Source organism: Venturia canescens, chromosome 4, assembly GCF_019457755.1.
Source record: "Venturia canescens isolate UGA chromosome 4, ASM1945775v1, whole genome shotgun sequence".
Taxonomy (NCBI): Eukaryota; Metazoa; Arthropoda; class Insecta; order Hymenoptera; family Ichneumonidae; genus Venturia; species Venturia canescens.
The window spans coordinates 6,088,339-6,109,945 of record NC_057424.1 but is presented as its reverse complement, the minus strand read 5'-3'; the positions used below and the strand labels follow the sequence as shown (position 1 = coordinate 6,109,945).

At 42.6% G+C, this 21,607-nt stretch overlaps 1 protein-coding gene across 1 annotated transcript in view; it reads right to left on the bottom strand.

Moving 5' to 3' along the window:
- Positions 1 to 17,591, bottom strand: part of LOC122409726 (LIM domain-containing protein A-like) — a 48,022-nt gene extending 30,431 nt beyond the window's left edge. The window contains exon 1 of the mRNA XM_043417486.1: positions 15,528 to 17,591. Coding sequence (XP_043273421.1) covers positions 15,528 to 16,749 — 1,222 coding nt within the window. The 5' untranslated portion in view covers positions 16,750 to 17,591. The remainder of the gene's footprint in view (positions 1 to 15,527) is intronic.
- Between the last annotated feature and the right edge of the window lie 4,016 nt (positions 17,592 to 21,607).

Genomic DNA, 21,607 nt, shown 5'->3' with positions numbered 1-21,607 from the left:
TTTAGTGGCTCGCGTCATCAAATTAGATCATGAATCCCAATAAAGTTTCACTTCGACAGTCATTTTCGCTCGGTATTGATATTTTGTTGTGGGAAAATGAGGGTGAATAGTTCTCTTGTCAGCACTCGCCAACTTCTCGTAGGCGCGTTTGCTGAGGCTGTCTAATTAGAGAATGCGAAACGTCGTTTCATGCATATATGTAGAAGAGATTGGAAATACAAAGTCACAGAGAGCCCTGTGAAACTTCACGTGACATCGATCTAAAGCAAACCTGGCGTACACGCGTAATATTCGCGTAGTTGTTTCCGTGCATTTTATATCGTAAATATCAAAGTGTATATTTTTCGTTTATACGTGTTTTTACGAAGCCTCCCATACGCGACGCTCTCCCATACAAAGGCTCGCTAATTACTCGAGAATCGATTAAGCCTTCCCCTTTCCTCCTGCCGCTTTCGGACCTCCCACTCGCTGCCATTGGGTTTCAACCTCGTCGGGGTTTCGAGCACCCTCCGCACGTCCATAACCATCATAATGTAGCGCACGAATTTTTTATTAGTTCGATAGTGTAAAGAATGTTTATTTTTCATAAATTTATCGTCTGTGATCTCTCAGATAAAATTACACGTCGTTTGTTAACGCTGTTCGTTGTTCGATCGTTCCAAAGCTATTACAACGTTTTATGCTCTTTCGGAGAGAGCACGAATTTCGTGAAACCGATGGAAAAAATATTTGTGCAGGTTTCGAGTTGCCCGGTTTATTGAATTTCGGATTCGATGGAGATTTTTTTTTCAAAAAATTGCCACTTTGAGGGAGGAAAGTTTTTGCTGCCGGTGGCAAAAATGAGGGTCGCGTCAAACCGGTTGTCCAACGGTTCAACAATTTCTAGTTCCGTTTGAGCCTACGATGCGACCTCATCCGTTTCCTAACTTACTTTCCGTAGCCTCAAACGGCGAGGTCACTCGATCGTTTTGTATTTCAAGTGAGTAGACGATCATTCTGCTAACCCCTTTTTTACGACGCCAGCTCCAATGAAAAAAAGAAGAAGAAGACGAGAGAAAAAGACTCATTTTCAGTGAAAAATCGAAACGTCGACTTTGTCTTCAGGATCCATTCGAATGCTATGCTGAAAAAGCAGGAATTTGCGGCGTAAACAAGAGTGACGAAATGGCCTTGAGGAAAAAATTGTTTGATTGATGCCGCGTTACGCGACTCCCGATTAAATATGTCTTTGATTTTGTATGTAACGTTGTAGAAAAATAGCTTGTATATAGTAATGAGGTGCGTGCTGACTCTACTTAATTTCGAGCACACGCACGTCGCTCTGCCCGACACGTTTGCTTCTATTTTATTAGATTTCTCGTGTGAGCATTGTCATATATTGTTTTCGTTCGTTTTTTTTTCGCTCCTCCGCATGTTTTTCGTCATATTTTCGTGTTTCGTGAATTTGTCAAACGCCCAAGTATATATTTAATTCATGTTGCTTGCGCACAGGTGAAAATGATCGACACGAAAAACCAGGGGCACGTGAACACGTCGAAAAGTGGGGGGAAATAAACAAGTTTTTCTATCGAGTAAGCAATAGCAAGAGCGAGGTTGATAACGAAAAAATAATGAGCCGAGGAAAAGACGATCGATCTTCGGACTCTCTTCGATAACCGCACGTGCTCGAAAGAACTTTCCTTCCTCGAAAATGTATCGTGACCAATATTGACCGGGTCGAAATTATCCCCGGCGAATATTGAAAGGAAACGAAATTCGATTATTAATATTTACTGTTCATTTCATTTATCCTCCGATCCAATCTTCGATCGTTGAGGTCTTTGGAGTGGCAAAACGGGGCGAGCGAGAACGCGGAGGTATTCGGTGTAGAAAGGCAAAAAAGGAAGTCGCACCTTTTCTGTCAAACTGACAGTTCGCGAGGCATTTATAACGGGGAATTCCTTTCCCTGCTCGGCAACCCCCTCTGCCGCGGTGCTGTTCTTCAGAAAAGATAGGAGATCGCGCGCGCGCGCCAACTCGATCGAGACGAGAGGCCGCGTTTTTTCACTTCCTCTCTCGTTTTCGTTAACACCTCACCTCCCCCTCTTTATATTCTGTTTCTTTTACTTGTCAGCAATTAGCACCGCCGTAAAGTACGTTCGTATATATAAATATGGAGGAAAGGAAAGAGAGACGCGTTCGTTTATTTGTCGGCCGGTGAGGTCGCGCGCGCGCGCGCGCGCGCGCCACCGATGCCTATCCCCGACTTTTATGTTTGATTTGCATGTGAAACGTGAGTGCCGCTCGAAGTCGTACGGCTCGCTCGAACTTTTTCTTCCCGCTTTGTCCGCGCGGATTTTTTCCAAGGATATTCGTCTGCGATTGAATTTTCTCAGCTTCGTTATCTCGTAAGAATTTCATTCGATCTCGTCATACGTTTTCCTGTCGAAAAACGTACCAGGACGCCATTTTTATTTCTGCGGATCCTCCAAATTCCCTTTATCGATGGATAATAAAAGATCTTTTCATCAGACATTTTTTTTCAACACGCAGTTGGTCCTTTTCATTCTTCCAGTATTTCCCATTATTCTCGTCCCTTCAGAATCCTCCAGCCATTCGACTTTTGGCTCGTCCATGCGGCAAACCGCAACTCTCCGTATATTTTCGGCTCTCTTTTCCTCCCTTTCTTCTATCTTCATTTTGAGTATCCACGCGCGGATACCGGCTCAAAAGGAACTCACACATACGTCGACATTTCTTTTATTACGAGAAGCGAACGGAAGTTTCAAAAATTCTAACGAAACAATGGCCAAACTCATAGCTGTGAAGCTTTTATGGCTGTAATTCTGCCATCACGCCGCGGAGCTCTCGCGTATTTCTGCGCGCTCAACAAGCGGACTCAGACCTCGCACCAGCATTCTTTTTATTCATAGTTTAAACACGCGCGTGTGGCTTCAACTAAAACGAGTGTTTTAACGATTAAACACACTTTTGAGAAACTCGGATGAAGTCTTTCAACGCGCGACGCCGGGTTTCGCACTTTAGGCTAAATTATATTGTTGTAATACTAACGTCAAACACGTTCTCACTTCTCGCTCGCCTTAACTCCTCGTATAACTTACTTCAATGTGCCACCCACTTTTCACTGGATTTAGTATTTTACGATTTATCTTTCGAACTAAATAACGCTCTCATTTTCTCGAACACAATGAGCCTCGCGCTCATTTCTCAGGGGGTAAAAGCCTATTCAAATAATTTTATGATCGTGCGATACGGTTTCATTCGACTCAGCTTCTTAATGATTCGCAGAGTGTACTTAATAAACGTAAATAAACCAAGAGCATATTGATTCATAAAACCTCAACGCTCAGCACGATTGAATCTTAACAATTTTGAAATCTAATGATGAAAAAACATCGGAATAAATGAAAGAAAGTTTGGAATATTTTTAAAAATGGTTACGCTTCCGCTGCGTTTTGAATATTCAGTCGAATTCTACTACCCCAAAAAATAAATGGCAGCGAGTTCTCATCTCCATTTTGGTAACTTCGAATCCTCCTTTTTGGCTGGAGCACAAAGTAAAAATGTACCATCTGGCTTTGTCTACTCGCATCGTTTTTTATTTTCTCGCGTTTTGCGGTATCATCTGCGGCGAAGAGGCCGCACGTTCCTGTGAGGCCAATGGAGCCACCGATTGTGGCCACGGCGGATCCTTTTGAGAAGGAAACGAAGAGACACGACAAGGATCTGCCTTCATATTTACCGGCGAATACGTAACCGCCCGTCGAATAAGAATGATAATATTCAAAGAAGAAATCCATCTGTATAGGAACGTTAGATTTTCTGTGCGATGACATTGTGTCACAAAATTTTTCAAGGTTTTGTAATGCTCGTTGAATGATCTCAGTTGTTGAAATAATTTATTTTATTCCCATTTTATGAAACCCGTTTCTTCAGTGGTTTCTTTTCTTCCAACGGAACGATCAGTTATCATTCATCAAAACTTTTAACTCAAAGGAAAAAATCGTTTAACAGAAAAAAACGTTCGTGGATTGTCCAGTTCGACAATTTCCAATTAAATGGCGAATATTTATTTAGGAGTCAAACGTTCAGGGAATGCGCTCGTACTTCCTACGCTGAATCTCCAACGAAATTGTTTTCTGCCTAGAATTTTGACTCCGCACTTGTTTAATTCGGAAAGATTGTAATTGCAACGGAGTGTCACTGACTGATGCGGGTACTACGGAGAGGGGAAATCGTGCTCGGTGGTAAATTTGGTATAGATATATGGGATGTAAAAACGATAGAGTATGGCAAATCGCAGAGGCCTCAGGGACCGTTTCTCCGGCAGGCGTAATCCGCTACAAATTTATTTCTATTTGGCGTCGAGGGTGGGCGATGATCGTAGGCCGCGTGGCGAAAGCGTACCATGATAGAGGGTGAACGGAGATCGATCAAGCAAATTTTTCATCGTCTTTTGTATCCATTTAGGTGAGAGAGGCAGAAAAAGAGAGAGAGAGAGAGAGAGAGAGAGAGAGAGAGAGAGAGAATTTGTGTACACAAAGTACAGCAGGAAAAATGTTAATTGAAGTGATATCGAAAAGACGAGAAAAAAGGTGGAGATTTAAAAAGCCAGAAATCTGGATTGGAATTCGGATTTTCTTGGCTCTCACTTTCCAAACGAATTGCTTGAAATTTATCTGCTCGGTAAATCTGCACGATTTATGACGAAGCATCGATCCTTGCTACTTTTTAACAATTTGACATAGTTCTATTGGCCTTGCATACGTAACAGCAATCGTAAAATGGAGAGAGAAGGAAAAAATTGATGAAAGAAAAGTTACATATCGAGTAGGGAGTCGCTTCACGGTGTGCCTTCCGTCCGCGTTCTCAGTTTCTCTCGTCGAAGCACACCAGGACTCGAGCAGGCTCTTCGGAACTCCGGGATACCTCTCGTACCACCGAGATGGAAAGAGAGCGAGAGAGAAAGAGAAAAAGAGAGGAAGACCGCCTCTGAACAGGGGGATCCCTCTCTCCGGTGGACAAACTGAGACCGATCGCTCGCATAAATCTCCCTCCACCATCCAATATAAATCCGTCGGGCCCGTGCTACCCGACATAAATACGACTTAGCGACCGGCGATTTACGGCTAATTGAGAATTATTTCCCGCAATAGGAGACTCGGCTGCGGCGAGAAGAGAGAAAACCTCCTCGATCGCTTTCTCTCTCCGTCTTCTCATTTTTCTATCTCGCCGAGGTCTTTTCATCCCACTCTTCCTACATCGTACCTCATCCGCTGGGACCCGATCGTTGTGGGAGTACACGAATACGTTTTCCTCTTTTTTGTAAATCGTCCAATAAGAGTGTCGCGATTTCGTTTAACCCTCAATGACGAAGCTTCATTGAATCGAGGTTTCTTCATTAGACATTCGACTTTTCATTCTACTTTTGTTTGCTCCAAGCTCCTTTCGATCGCTTTATTCTCTCTCGATCTTTCTTACAACAATTAATAATATTCACTCTTCATTGTGCTGTCCTGGCTTTCTTGACGAATTCTCAGCAGAGCGGAGGGTGATAAATAAAATTTCATATCCAACGTTCTTTACGCTCTGATATTTCGTTCTTTAGTTATCGGAATATCTTTAAGCAGGAGGCTCTGCAGGGTGCAACGCGTGTGGTCGTCGGCAAGCTGCCTCCAAAATACAAGTTGACCAGTTCACATTTCTCGGTAAAAAGATCAAACTGAAATGGCGAAAGTTTAAGGAGAAACAAATATGAGAAAGTAGAACTTTTCCTTGGTGGCACTATCGGCACTTGCCCTCAGAGGATTCGGTAAAATTTCTTTCGCCAGGATCGACACCGCCACTTGTGACAGCGGGGGACAGTCCCAGCATCTTCTAACTCGAGCAACGTAAAAAGTGCTCTCATCGAAGTGACATTTTTATTCTTGGGTGGGTGAGCGTTCGAAGCGCTTCGGTGGGCCTGCTGTTTTCGTGTTTTGTTTGCAAACTGTCACAACAACTTGACCCGGACGGAGAATCTCAACCCTCGTCGTTGTTGCTGCCGACAGCAGCACACGCCGAGAAGCTTCTTTCTTTTTTTTCTTGCTTTCTCCAAAATCTCTTTCTCTCATTTCTTTTTTAACTCCGCCTTCCTCTCTCTCTCTCTCTCTCTCTCTCGCTTCCTCTCGCAGCCTCGGCTCCTACACTCGACCCGAGATTCGAGTGGTCTCGTAGCTCGTGTCCTCCTCCTATCTCCGACCCGAGAGAACCCACGGGCCCACGAGACATTCGAGGAGCAGCAGCAGCAGCAGCATCAAAAAACGACACCACCGATCGAGTCATTCTTAACTCGGGGAAGTAATTAGTCTCAAGTATCTTTCCCTCTTTCTCCTTCTAAAGAAACTTTCCTTTATAATAGGCCGTTGAAGATGGTCTCGAGGAAAATTCAAACCTCGCGTGTGTCTGCGTGCTGGTCTTTCGTTAACTACCCTCGAAATGTTACCAAATATTTTCCTGTGACATGCAGCAGCCCCTGGACTCCCCATTTTCGAAATGAGCCCTCGCTTCCTATTGCCAGCAAGTCAGACGATGACTTTTTCTGGCTGGTTCGATCGATTCGTTGATAGGATTCGATACGACGAAATTTATTGAAGAATGGAAACTTTGCTTCCATCGAATTTATGATTAGCCCCAATTTATATGGGGCTAATTCGTTCCATCAAATTTCAACGTTCACGGAAATAATTTCCACAGCAAGCAATCAATTGTTGCAAATTCTCTGTTACGTAACGCAATTGGAAAATCTTTACAAGCAAAAAAGATAGTGCAGTTTAGAGGGTGGTGGATATTTTGTGATTGGGATCCCCATAAATCGACGAGTCTTGATTCCCTCGCAAAGTGGTGGGCAGCAAAGGAAGAAAGAGGATATCGAAGATCTACGAAGGGCTCGGAAAGAGAGGATACATGAGAATGCCGCGTAAGTATAGAGAGCATAATAATCAGAAGTAAATTGCGAATACGTGAGGCTACCGTGTGCCGTCGGCTTACTCGCTCACTGTCTCTTCCTTGTATTTTTCTTTCTTTCTACCTACCACAGCTACAGCTATATGCGTATGAATATATAAAGACATATAACCACTTATGATCGTAGTAAAAATACGAATAAAAATACACGTTTATATTTTTCTTGTAATCTAGTAAAGTTGTTTCTAGTATAACATTTTGTAAGTGCTCTCTTTTCGTATGAGTTTTATGCAGAATTACGTCAGAATATCAATGTTGATATCCAATTCGTCAAAAGGGAAATCAATAAGGTTTCTCATATTTTATTAACATTCTTTTTGGAGAACAAGTTCAAGAATTCTCATTGACTACCATTGCAGTTTGATGATCGAAGAATCGATTTGTAGCACGAGGGGATGAAAGTGAAGAGATTGTTAAATGAAAATAATTTTGTTTGGCTTCATTGACCATTAAGGTAGTTTATGCACGAAACGATTTTCTTAAGAAAGTCTTGAAATTTAGAGAGAGTTTAAATGGGCAGTGGACTGGCACCCGTATCAAATTTTAAAGGGTTCGTCTTATCGATTATTGAGATAGACATGTTTAAATATGAAGAGAAATACATAGGGTTATAGGGACTATGCGTTAAAAATCGTTTATCTTTTCATATAACGAATAAACGCTTCTTATTATGAAAAAGTACACAAAACAATGAAGTATGCAGTGAAAGTTTGGGAAAAAATTCGAGACGATTGTCTTACTGTTAATAAAGATATATTACCTTAAAGATTGAACGAAATTGGTGATGACCACTCGTATACCCTCACATTTATTTATTTCGGCATTTTGTTTCTTCATGGTTTGGCCCATTCTTGTCACAGTCTTTTATTGATATTTTTCTCTGATCCATTTTCCATTGTGCTTTCCTTTTGCCCTCTCTAAAGCGATTTTTTACATAAAAAACTGTAGTATTTTCGCCAGGGTCAAATGAAATGTGGATTTCAATCAGTGATGCATCCTCGATTAATTAATGGCTTGTAATTTCATTAACCAAAAGATAAGTTGAAAAAATGTATTTACAATTTTGAATGAATAACTCTGACATTAATTTAAAGTGATTATATCTATAATTAGGAAATAAAAATCGTTCAAATTTAGAAACCCACAAAATACGATCTACCTTAATGTTTCATTGGGTCACTAAAATAACAGAATTCCTCAAGAATATTTCCTCGTCTCGATTCACAGGTTTTCTCTAAGGGCCAAAATGGGAAGAAATGAAAATGCATTGGCGGGTGATGGCTTAGCCATAGTCGGCTATAATCTAATTTGAATCCTGGGAGGGTCTACCTGCTTCTCTCTCTTTCCCATTCGTTTTTTCTCCCGGTCTTTAGATCGCCTCCAATCTCTCCGTTCGCCGGCAATCGAGCGTAATGGAACACGTATCGAATAATATTACAAGAGCGATTCGATTCGATATCGTTCGCAATTCCTCCGCAGTGAACCGCACGTATAACGCAGGCGACTTTTGCGGCGAGACAGAAGAACGGCTGCCGTTGAGCCAGCGCCGCGTGTGAACTCCTGGTTTTCGTGTTCACGCTCTCTCGGACTTTTTTGTCCGGTTTTTTTCCGCCCGACAATTTTGTTTATTCCACTCTTCAACTTTTCTTCATTCTTATTCTTCGTTTTTTTTTTTTTATTAAACCACGTCCTACGAGCCTCCGACCGCAAGATTCTTACGAGACGACAATTGAAATTCTCTTGATTACGGGAAAAAAGAGAGTGAAACCAATCGCCTGCTCTTTCTATCAGCAGCTATTATTTTATTGCAGGCATTTTAGCCGCACGAATCAAGTCACATTTGAGCCAACATATCTTCAAAATCGAAAGACAAATTTTCCTGCGGATTGCCATAGTTTTAGCTGGCAGACATTCGTCATTACGTGGCTCATTACAGATTTAACACGGTATAATTCGATCCCTGAATCGTTAACGCTATATAAAGACGTTTGTAAAGTCCAACATCTGCAGAACCACCGGTCCATATTACACGCGATTCTTCAATGGCTCATCCCTCCCGGGCACACTCTCCACAGCCGCTGTGTAAATGACGCTCACAAAGCGATGGACAACAGACGGACATGTGACTACGAGAACTGAGACAACGCGCGTGTCGCGTCTTCACAAATTGATGTTGAATACGAAAAAACTTGCGATCAGACTGAGAGCGCATTTAGTTTTTTGTTTATTTTCGTATTTAGTATTTTAAAAACATTTTCGAATTCATTATTTTCAAAAAATTTTCGTATTTTTCAAACAACCTCAGTGACGTTGATCCGACAATGTTTTTAAAGAGGTTTCATCGAGCAGGAAAAAAATCTGTTTGTCTTCGTAGTTTAATTGTCAAAATTAGAAAAACTTGCATTTTTTATTTGTCCTTTACTGAAGCATCTTTCCGAGGCAATTAAGTTGCAATGCTAGCCGGAAGGTGACAACATCTTTGTGCTCCACAGTAAGAGACACTCAAAATTATATTTGATTTTTGTAAATTTCGTATCCGATTCAATCACTAAGATTCGAACACTATTTTCTCATTTGCTTTGCTCCTGTGTTTATGACACTTCGTTCGCATCCTAACTCGGTGCTCCAAGCAAAGAAAACTGACCAATATTTTCTTCACATTTTCCTCCAACAATGAAAGCAGAACTAACTAAGCAATTTTTTATGACCACAAAAGGGCAAGAATAAAAAATATTTCTTTCCTGCTCATAATTTCATTGTTATTTTGTCACTTTCCTAGTAAATAGCGAAGAAAAAATGCTCTTCCATTTAGTGTAAGAGTCTCGCCCAGTGCTGTATGAAGAATCGAGTGAGAATGCAAAAAACACGAGGGCTTTGCTGCACAGTGGAAATATCTCGTTTGAGGTCGACCTGACGCGTACTAAGCAGAGCATTTTTTTTTATTTTTTTTAATCAAAATATTTTTCACACATCGACGTAGGCCGTCGGAAGTCGAGCATTCTTTTCGGTGTTTCTCAAGTGCAAAGAGTCCCTGCTCAAAGATCGAGAGCAGGGTGTAAGAGAACACACGTTTTTATCACGCTATATGCAAATGGGACATATGTGAGGCGAGCCGAGGCCACGTGTAATAAATTACCCCGTGGGGGCTCATATAGGTAGGCCTAAAATTACAATCTCTCGCTGTCTTTCTCTCCCGGTACTGAGCACAACATGCACGAGTATATCTTTGTTACGTATCCTCGTTATGTCTCGTGTTCAAAGTGTTGCCGTACAAAACTCAAAAGTATCCACGAAAAAAGAGACCCCCAATTCTGCGGAGTTCGGTACGATCTTTGATGTTGAATGCACGCGGGCGTGACCCAAAAGTATAAGAAAGACACGCGTGTCCAAGGGACCGGAAGTTCCGGAGTAAATTTACATAATTTTCGTTCAAATGTGAACGAGTTGCCGGTCAATTTTTGACTTTCATCGCGTCTTCAAAATCGGATTCTTTAATTTTTTATCACAATTTTTTGAACTATCAGAATTTAAGGTGTAGGATCGTATTTTATGGGTGCCTAAATTCGGTCGATTTTTACTTCCTAATTAAAGATATAATCACTCTAAATTAATGCCAGAGTTATTCGTTCGAAATTGTAAATAAATTTTTCCAACTTATATCTCTTGGCGAATGAAATTACAAGTCCACAATTAATCGGGGATCCATCATAAACTGAACCCGAAATTTCATTCGTTTCTGGCTAAAATACTATAGTTTTTTATGTCAAAAATCGCTTTAGAGAGGGCAAAAGGAAAGCACAATGGAAAATGGATCAGAAAAAAGTATCAATAAAAAGACAGAAGACCGTGACAAGAATGGGCCAAGCCAAAAGAAGAAACAAAATGCCGGAATAAGCAAATGTGAGGTTATACGAGAGCTCTTTTCCGATTTCGTTTAATCTTTAAGGTAAAACATCTTTATTACTAGTAAGACTATCGTCTCAAATTTTTTCCCAAACTTTCACTGCATACTTCATTGTTTTGTGTACTTTTTTAATAAACTTAGTAAGAAGTGTGCAATCGTTATATGAAAAGAAAAACGATTTTTTACGCATAGTCCCGATAACCCTGTGTATTTTAGTCAATCGACAACGCATTTAAACTCTGTGTAAATTTCAAGAATTTCTTAAGAAAGTCATTTCGTGCATGAAGTACCTTAAAAAGGTGGTAATAGTTTGTTTTCAAAATACTTGACCACGGTGAAATGTCGAAGAGTAGAAGTTGGCAGAATTCAATTGAATTAAACTATAATTTGCATTCCCATGAGCAACAATTACAAATTTACTTGCATGAAAATAATGATTAATTGTATGTACGAGATTTGAAGTCACTCAGAATTTTGCTAGAAAAGTGGTAAGAGAATCGAAAATAAGTCGAGTGTTGAAATCAATGTTATTCGATCTAACAGCCTTTTTCATTGCTGCTTGATTAATTCGCCATCAGTTTGAAAAATCATTATGATTTCAGATTGCAAAGCGATTATCCTTTAAAACGCTCCGGTGAAGCAGCTCAAAGTGTTTTCTCGCTTCGCAGATTACTCTGTACAAACGATCCGCTTGTTTTTTTCGCGTTTGCGAAATGCCAGAAAATAAAAAGAGAAAAACGGAGAAAGAGAGAGGGAGAATGAGACAGTGCAGCAAAGAGCAATAACCAGCATCGCCGTAATTGCCTTAAGAGTAATTCAGCGGCGTGAATGGACAGCTCGTTTTCTTGTAATTACCAACTGTCGTAGACAATTATAATATTGTTAATAATCGGGATACCAAATTCATAGCAAATGATAAAAAAGAGACTGGAGCCTTTCAGAGTCCATCAAAAAGAAGGAAAATCACAAAAACTTGGAGCTTCTCATCGCACGCTAGCATGGAATTATATAAAACGTGAAATTCAAGAATATTCACTTTAAATAGCAACTGTTAATCGGGAATAAATTATCGTTGGAACGTTGAATGAAAACACTTTCATTTTTTTCACTTTTGTTAACCAACACCTGATGGCGTAACTGATGTTATTCGAAGTAAAAATATAATTTGCAGTTCAATGTACTCGAACCCTCCGCGTTTGCGAATAGGAAGCACGATTATATTATTGAGTGTTCAGTGTCGGTGAAGTCGGAAACTGAAATGTTCGTGATAAAATCTACTATAATCTCGAGAAATGATTTGTAAATCGTAAATTTTATAATTCATTGATGAAAACTGTTTTCCACATAAAACGAGAGTTTCATCTCAATTCCTTGTTGATCATTCAATTAACGGCTTTTCGAAGAAGACGTTTTTTTCTGAACGATTAGCCAAGAGTTTTGAGAAGGACTCTTGGCCGGCTATAAACCTTCGTGCCCCGGCGAATAAGTAGTTTGGCACATATTTGCGGAATGACATAATTGAAAAACACTCGTTTTTAAACGTGCGCGTAAGGTTCTCTTTTCTCCGTGGTCGAATGTAGAATAGATGCGCAAACAAACAGTACGCAAGATCTTAGTTCTCTGCGTAGAATAAGGCAGATCGCGTTGATGCTCATCTGCCGCTTTACGCTCAAATATTATTCTTTTATCTCCTTTTCTCTCTCGCTCGTTCTTATTTTTCTCAAATATACTTATGACTGTTTGTTCGCTCTCCGGCTAATACTGGTAGTCGTGTCGGCAGTGGCACAGCGGCGTCGGCGGTAGAATAAACTTCGACCGGGTAAGAGGTGAGTCGTAAAAAGGATTTGCGCGGACCTGTCGTAAACAATGGTCGATCACGAGCTTGCCTCGATCCTAGCAGCATATACGAGGAGCTCCTGCGACGTGTTTCTCTCGTTTTTTCCTTCTCTTTCTGTGGTTGGAAGACCCTTCGAATATCCCTTCGGAAAGGGCTCTTTTTTGTCTCCCTTCCCTCTCTGAGTGGGAGTAGAAAAGCCTCGTGAAATTTCAGACTATGCTGCTATCCCCAGATCTCTGTAAATGTTGCGAGCTCGCATGTGTTGTCGATTCTGTTCGAAACGGTTTCTAACCTCTCGAAAAGCGATACTCGCTTCCTCCAGTTTTCTCCTTCGTCTCTCTGCCTCGCTCTCCTTCCTCTTTATCCCTCTACTGTTCTCCGTTCCTCGATTTTACGATCGTCATTATACCCATCCTGAAAAATGGTATTTCCTCGCTTTTTAATCCTGGTAATCATGGCAAATTGAATTTGTGGCCCGAAAACGATGACCGCTCCTCTGTTTTTCTATTCCCGCTGGCTCAACTGCAGAACTCGCTGCCTCGTCACTGTGCAACCATCCACGAGCTGTGTCGTTGCGAAAAACTAGAGTTTTATTGTGCTCCCTCGTATTTTACCTATTTCCCAATGTCGAGCAAAAAATAAACACAATTACTTAACGATCCACTGACGGTACAGTCTCTCACGAAAGGTGCCTCATTATGGAAGAAAAGCTTTGCAGTGTTGTTTCTTTTTTTTCAAAAGCTCTATAGCTCTTGCAGTTCAGTGTCCGATCGAAGTGAATTACCAATCTAGAGACACAACAGTGTCTCGATATCAAGAATTTTATCATTCACTTGGATGTTTTTTTTTTTCGCAACGGAATCATTAATGCGAATCTCTCATCACGGAAATTTTTTAATGAAAATAATGGAGTGATTGCTGACCAGTTTTTTATGACTGGCAATATCGTGTGAAGCAAAAAATGTCGTTTCTTTTATACGTCGATTCGACTTCGTAGTATTGTTAAACTCCCTTAAAAAAAGGGAAATTTTGTTTTATGGAATAGTACGGTGCGAATAATCCCATTGGCATGGAGTGTTTCGACTGAAAAATGTCTTTCCAGGTAAATTGGATCGATTCGCAGTGGGAAAACGTTTGGAAGACAGAGTTTCGTTCCTTCTTTTTCTCGAGCGGTGCTTTCCGCTTCGTATTCTCTCGAATCCGTACTTAGGATCCATTGTATTTCCACGAAGATATAACGCGCGCGATGTCGTGAAACGAAAATAGCACCGGCGACAAACAAGAGTTGAGGTCGCGCACCGAGTGTCTTAGCACATTAATTTAATTACACAAACATCGTGCCTCGTTTTGTGCCGGCCAATTGCCATTGAAATCGCCGTAATTTTCCCATTAGACATGTGCGCTGAGAGGAAAATAGCGCGGAACAAAGGGAGAAAGATAGCGAATATGGAATGAGGGAGGGAGGCAAATAGGAAGTGAAGGAAGGAAGGCAAAACGGTGGCAACATCCGGTCAGAGAATTGCGTGGTTCGAGATGACGGGGTACCTCATCATCGCTGGGCCATCTCGCACGCATGCATTCGCGACATGTAAGCATTTTCTCTCAAATAAGCAGCCGCAAACGATACCCAAGGACACCAATATCCACGTGAAATATATTTTTTCTCGAGAAAAAGTGTTTTTCGGATATTCTTGATTGACTGCGATCTAAACAATGCGACAAGAGACCTCGCTGTTTGTTTAAAAGTCTCGCACCTGTACTCACCATCCACGTTCGTCGAATGGAAACGTCACAACGAATCTAGGACGGATCTAGTTGGAATAAAGTGCACTGGCAATTTTCGAGAATGACAATGCGAGAGAATCAGGTTGTCCAATCGTCGAGGAACCGAACGACGCACGAGGTCACCGGAGCGTCTTCTCTCACGATGCTTTACTATACTATTTGTCCCGTGTAATTAGGGTTTTCACATATGACACGGGAAAGAGACAAATAACTGCATGGGCTCTCTGTCCAACGTTTCTGTGGCTCCGCCTCTACCCTACCGCGCCCCCTATCTTCTTTTCCCTCTGCCGCTTCTTCCATTCACTTTTCAACATATCTATGTAGATGCTCTCAACTGGGCATAAGACAGAGAGATACCGGGACAAGATTATCCCTCTGCATAACTGACAGCCACTCTTTAACGCTTACGACACTTACGGAGAGGTCCCAGAATCATCATCCTGAGTATAAACCGAGTCTTCGTGAAGCAACGAGGATACACATGTAATATCCAACAGAGCGTACTTTTTGACGAGCGCCTCGTCATCTCTCAGACTCGTACTCTTCTTTTTTATCTTTCTCTTTCTCCTTCTCTCTTAAAACGCTAACCTGTCCATCTTATACGACGTTCCCCGGGCTCGTACTCCCTTTGTACATTAGTGAGACACTGCATTAAACGCTATTCCCGTACTTCACCGTGTACTAACAGTTCTTTTTTACGAGGAGGTACTTGTTACGCCGGAATTCCATGTAAAAGCTTTCAATTATAGAAAGTATGAAGAACACACAATGTAATGCGCTCATCCTCGTACGGCACTTGGAACTCGCAAAAGTCTGCTCGATTCATCAATTACTTTATCATGGAATAACTCGTTGCTTGATCATTTAAATGGGCAACGCGATTGCAATTTTATTGTAGCAACGGTCATTCCAACCGTGATATCTTCGTAAACATGTTGCAATAAAAGATGAGACGATTTATGGAAAAGATTGGAAGATTGATATCCGACGACTTACCTTGACTGTGTTCGCCAGCGTCGAATGTTTTGCTCGTCATCTGGAAAAGCGCATCGAGAGGGCTGCTCTGGCCCGTGTTTCTTTTTCCGTTTTGTCCACTCGTCGAGTTGTGCTGTTGTTGGCTCGTTTTATTTCTTTTAAACTGCTGCTGCATCGCCGGATGATGAAGTCCGGGATGGTGGAGTCCATGATGCAGGGAATGGTGATGCTGATGATGAAGATGATGGTGGGCGAGAGGATCCGGACTCCCGGAATCGGACACGGAACTTCGTCCCGACGAAGATGAACTGCTCAGAGGCGGTTCGCTCATGGAGCCTGACATCGAAGCCAAGGACATTCCCATCAAAGACAAATCCCTCGGACCCTGACTGAGACTCGAGTGGTGATGAATCTGTTGATGTTGTAATTGTTGCTGATGGTGATCGTGATGGGAGTTGTGATGGTGATGGTGGTGGTGGTGGTGGTGGTGCCTCTGGTGATTGTGATTGTTGTTGAGATGTGGTTGACTCGATTCCACAGTGTCCCAAGGCCTGACGATCTTCGCTTTTGGCCTGTGGGATAGAATATCCAAAATACTGAAGGATTTTACACCGCGCTCGTTGTTCGAGTCTCTGTCTCTTTCGTCCTCGTCGTCGGATTGTTGGATCGGTACCATTTTCAATTTTTTCAGAGGCTTGAAGTAGTCGTCCGTGGTACCGTTCGGTGAGGTTCTTATCGTGTTATCGTCGTCTTCCTCGTTGTCGGCGTCTTCGTCCCGCGTGAGCATCGTGACCTCCGCGTTCGACGAGGTTCGACTTATCTGACGTCGTCTTCTTCCGTTCCCCATGCTTCGTTCATAATCGCCATTGTCTCTCGAGTATCTTTCGTCCTCGTCGAGACAACACGGTGGACTCAGCCTTTCGCTGTACCTGTCATCGCGCGACGAACTTAATCTCTCGTCGTCCTCCTCCTGCTGGTGATTGCCAACGACGAGGGGCAACGGGCTCGGACAACCTACCGAAATCTCGTCGTCGTCGTCATCCTCTCGCGGATCTCGAGTCCTACTCAGCGAACAACGCGAACTCGTCAAACGATTTCCGGGCGAGCCCAAACAACCGGATGTCGTACCGCTCGAGGAAGCTGTCGATGGTGACATCGTGCTGTAAGCAACCTCTGTCATCTCCGTTGTACACATTCTCGCTCCGATATCCTGGAAGCGAATCTCACCTTCGGCAAGTAACATATGCGATTGCGGCTTATTTTCTTTCTCTGTAACTGCCAATTTTCTCTGTTTCGCTCATCAACCTTCTGCCCTTCCGACGCACCGTTCTGTCCTCCACTGCTACGTTTTCTTCGCGGTTAAACAACAATAATAACAACAATAATAACACTACTTGCGCAACACCAATGTCAGGCGACAATACCCCTCAACACTCCGTCATTTTCGAAGGCCGCTCAGGGGGAAATATTTGGTTTTATCGACAGCAAACGCGCGGCTTATCTCAACGTAGAATCCCTTTTTTCGCGAATGACAGATAATACCTCACAAGCACTGCACAACTGCACGCTCACCCTGGACGTGCCTTACTACCGGCGTTTCTTCATTTCAATCCTTCGAAGCGCTCTTCGTTGACCGTGCCAGGTGCACTTTTCGTCACAAAAATAGTCTCGCCGCAAGGACAAACATCAAGATTTTTCCTTCAACTTTTTGGTGCTCATTTTGACACGATGAAACACTCGCGAAACAGCACTGTAAGAACGCACCGGCAGAGATAACGCGCGCGCGCGCGTCGGCTGCTCATTCACTCATAATTCGCCAAATCCTGCGACTTTAATCACTGCAGTTGACAGCTTGAATGAATGAGTGGCTGTCACCGTTGTGCTATCACAGTTCAAAATAGCGGATAATACCGTGATAGTTTTAGTCACACTCGGAATATTGTCTCACAGCTCGGAGAGGAAAAAACTAAAGTCGTTAACACTCTTGTGAGAAACGAAGAAACGCGATATTGAGAAGGAAAGTGTTTGAAGGATTTGGAGAAAAGCACCCGCAGACCGATCCCCGGGGCGGCACGCCAGTCCTAGCCAGTGACTCAAAACGGTTTGAACCGATCCCGGTGCCAGTTACGGCCTAGCCGGGCTACGGGAGCCCGCGGAGGGGCTCGCCGAAAGGTCTCGAGCGGTAGAGGGAGGCAAGCGGCACGAGATCAAAGTGAGCGAGGGGCTGGCTCTAGCTGCTGGGAGGCGTTGCCTACACGAGGCCGACCTCCATCACCGTTGCCCTGACGCCAAAGGCCCCCACGGCAAAATGACGCTGGTTCGATGGAATTTTTACGAGACGTACTTAACGTCCCCTCGAGCTCATTCCGTTTGCTTTCCCTCATCTTCAATCTTCTCTCCTCTTCCTCCCTCATCCTTTGCCCCTCGTGATACGCTCGTAGGATTCTACACTCTTTCCTCCTTTTTTCTTCACCGCGGGTACAGGCTCTCTAACTATAGTAGCAAAAATTTCCTGTTTTTCATTCGCGCTTGCAATCGACCAGCAGACATCGCCGCGATTACGAGCCTAAGGTGGTACCCTCGAGACCTCCGCACCATGTGTGTCAGGCATGTGTCCTTCTCGAACCCTCTCTTCTCCTATCCTGGATCAGCAGCGATACGCAGACGCAGAATGCAGGTGCGGTCCAGAACGCTGCGAAAGAGATCGCACAACCGGGAATAAGATCACGGTGGTGGGTAAGCCTCGTCATGATAAAGTCTAACGAGGAACGCAGCAGGATTTTTCAAAAGGAAATTCAAATATTTTAGCCATTAAGTTTTATTAAACCCGCTTTTTTCTTCGTTATTTATCTTTCGAGAAGTTTCAAGAATGTCCACAGAAGAGGGTCTGATTAGGAAGGTTCGTTTGGCAAAAACTCTGGATTCTCAGCTGGTTAATTATTTTTTTATTCATCAAAGTATCTCGGGCTCGTTCCTGAATCTATCTGGGGAAAAAAAACTTTTCAATTTACAGTTTACATGTTAGTGCCTTTCCCAATGGTGAAAACTGCCATTTATTTTCTTCGTTGCGTTCGTCATTTAAAAGTATATCTTTTATACATCGTCAGCTTCGAAATAGATTCGCGATGCGAGCGTCATTATTTCATGCTTCATACTTCATTCATCGTTCCACTATCCATGATTTCTGGCTTTCACCACAACGGTAAATACTTACTGCATGTGCAACGACGAGGGAAAGTTCGTCATCGCACAACCTGCTCAAAGTTCGGTCACTCTTCTCATCCGCCTCCTGCTTTCCTTCGATTCTTATTATTCTTATTCGCAGTCTTTTTCATTCGACACGTAAATGAGTCGTTTGTAAATGTCAAAGTCACCTATCGGAGCAAGAATTATATCGGCACAATTAGCCCATGTGAGCATGATCAATCTTTCTTTGGATTGCATCAACAATGGATTTTTGTAATGGATTCAACACAAATTGATGTTATTGGAAGCGTTTTCTCCATTCAACTGCAATGTTTTCGGAAAGAATGAATCTGTAGTTTGATCTAAAAAGATTTTGGTCGTTCAATCACCCTTAATCTTGCGATGATCAGAATCATTCCACATTTCGTAGCAAGCTCGATCACCTCCAATGTTACAGTTTTTATGCGAAGGACGGAATTTTTAATGAATTCCACGATCCTGCAAGCTGGTTTTAGCCGTGACGAAGATCTCTGTCATCGAAGGCACAAGTGTCTCGGAGAGTTTCTGATTTAACCCATTCGGCAATAATACGAAATCACAGATGATCCTGTGGATGCGGTTGGATCGAAGCCCCGAAGCTGTCTTTTGACGGTTTTCGTGCTGGACACGATATCTCTCGACTTTTTGGCGGTGATTCGGGGGATTAGGTGTATACCTGTGCGTGATTGCATCGCAACACGAGCCATATACATTGCTGAATTCAGCCTGAAAGAGCAGGGAGAGAGAGAGAGAGAGAGAGAGAGAGCGAGAGAGAAGACGGGAGGCTGGAAGCCGGAGCGCGCGTCCCACTGATCCCTCTTCGTTTTCTCCAAGATCGGTAAAACCTTTTTAGAGTCCTTTTAGCTTCAATTTAGCGTTGTAGACGAGCTCGAGTTGAGTGGCTCGCTTTTTGTCTTCTTCTTTTTTAAGGCCGTCGGCTTCTCTATCCTAATACAAAGAGGCGCGAGCCGCGGCCAAATTATTATGATAGGTCGCCACCGGATTCCCGTCGGTTCTCTTTGATCTCGCGCAGCGTTTAGCATGATCCCCCGATACTTAGGGTGGCCCAGCTCCCCGAACCTTGTATAGTACTACTTTACTGCATATATACTGATACTAAGTACTGTTTTACGATATATACGACGACGTATTACGCTTTACCACCGGACATGGATAGGGAAGATTTTATGTAACTTGGACGTGGACATGTCCAGGGTGGGACAGAGATACGGGGAGCGATCGATCAATGAGGAATTCGTTCCGCTTATGGATCCAGCAGTGATACAGAAATCTATGCCCTTAAGCTTTATTAGGCTCGTATAGAAAACACTTGATGCGTTTTCCCACATCTTCGTTAATGCTCTCTTTCACACGGGGATGTATATACATCCGAAGCCAGGCCTCGTAACAATGAACGTTGATGGCTTACTTTATAGCCTAAATTGCATTGCGTTTCGAGGTATTAATCAATTTTTAATATCCAACCTCGTGACGTCAATAATTCTTGATGCTTGAGTGTTTTTCTTATGTTAGGCCTCGTGCGAGTATATAAAATTATTTCCCAACGATTGTTCAGCCTCATTAAATAACATTACGAGGTTGGACATAAAATAATGATTAAAATATTCATTGTTACTAACGATTTCAAAGCTTTTACGTAATTCTTATTCGATTATCGGGTACTTTATCCTGCAGCGTCTTTTTGACGCACGAGACGGCAGTTTCAACGCTGTTTGAAGAACAGAAAGACAGTTATTATTGCTCGTTGTTCAATCCGAACTTATTTATCGTTGATCATTTCAGTCGTTCGTTCTTACTCTTTTCCCTCAATGCATTGGCCTGCGTTCTGCCGTGGCCCTGAGTTTGTATCAACACTGTGCGCAAATAGATTCCTCTCTCTTATAATCGTTCCGTCTCACCCCTTCGGTGAGTCTTTTCACTGCTGGGCTTGCCGTTGCCGCCGTCCGTAACGAGCTTCAGACACGAAATACGAACGTAAAAATTCTCCGTCTCGCTTCTTCTCTCTCATCTCCTCATTCTCACCTCCCCTCTTGACATTCCTCCTTCCAATTTCAGACCTTCTTTCCTTCATTTTCGATTGCTTCGCGGAAAATTTCTGCGTGCACGCCAAATCATTCAATAAACTCGTTTCTCCTCTTATCAGTAAATGATGCACGAAAAACCTTCGCGCCTCAACCTCAAAAGTAATACCCAACAAAAAAAGAAAGTTCATGCATTTTTCAACCTCGATAAACCCGAGAGTCTCGAATTCCAATAATCCGTCAAATTTTCATAGCCTTTTCGAGCATTCTCAATCCAACTTATTTTCCACCAAATGAAAAAAAGTATTCAATCTTTGAACTTTTTTATTCTAGATTAATACACGCAAATATACTTTCACCTTTATTTATTTATAGAAGCGATTAAAATCCCCGATATATATTCAGGCCTCCATTCAAATCTCCAACTCGTCAATAAAAACACGTCAATAAAAATTTAATGTTATAAGTGGAGAGAGAGAGAGAGAGAGTAAAAAAGACGTGACAACCCGTAATCCAATCTCGTCCCGTCCAAAGAGCGAACTTGCCAACTTTTTTTTATCATCCTCTCTCTCTCTCTCTCGCTGGCTGTTAAAGCTGAGATTCATGTAAGCTGATATATTATATCCGGGGATATAATAATCCCCGGAGTATCCACACCATACGGGTCTCGCCCGCGCGAGCTGTTCCACTCGATGACGGATGCTAATGATCCGACTATAACGGCTAGGCTTCGTGGTGAGAAAGAATAGGAGGGGGGGGGGGTCGACAGCATCAATAAACATCGACTGGACGTTTAAATAAACCGCACGCTACTCGCGCACTTCTATATAATAC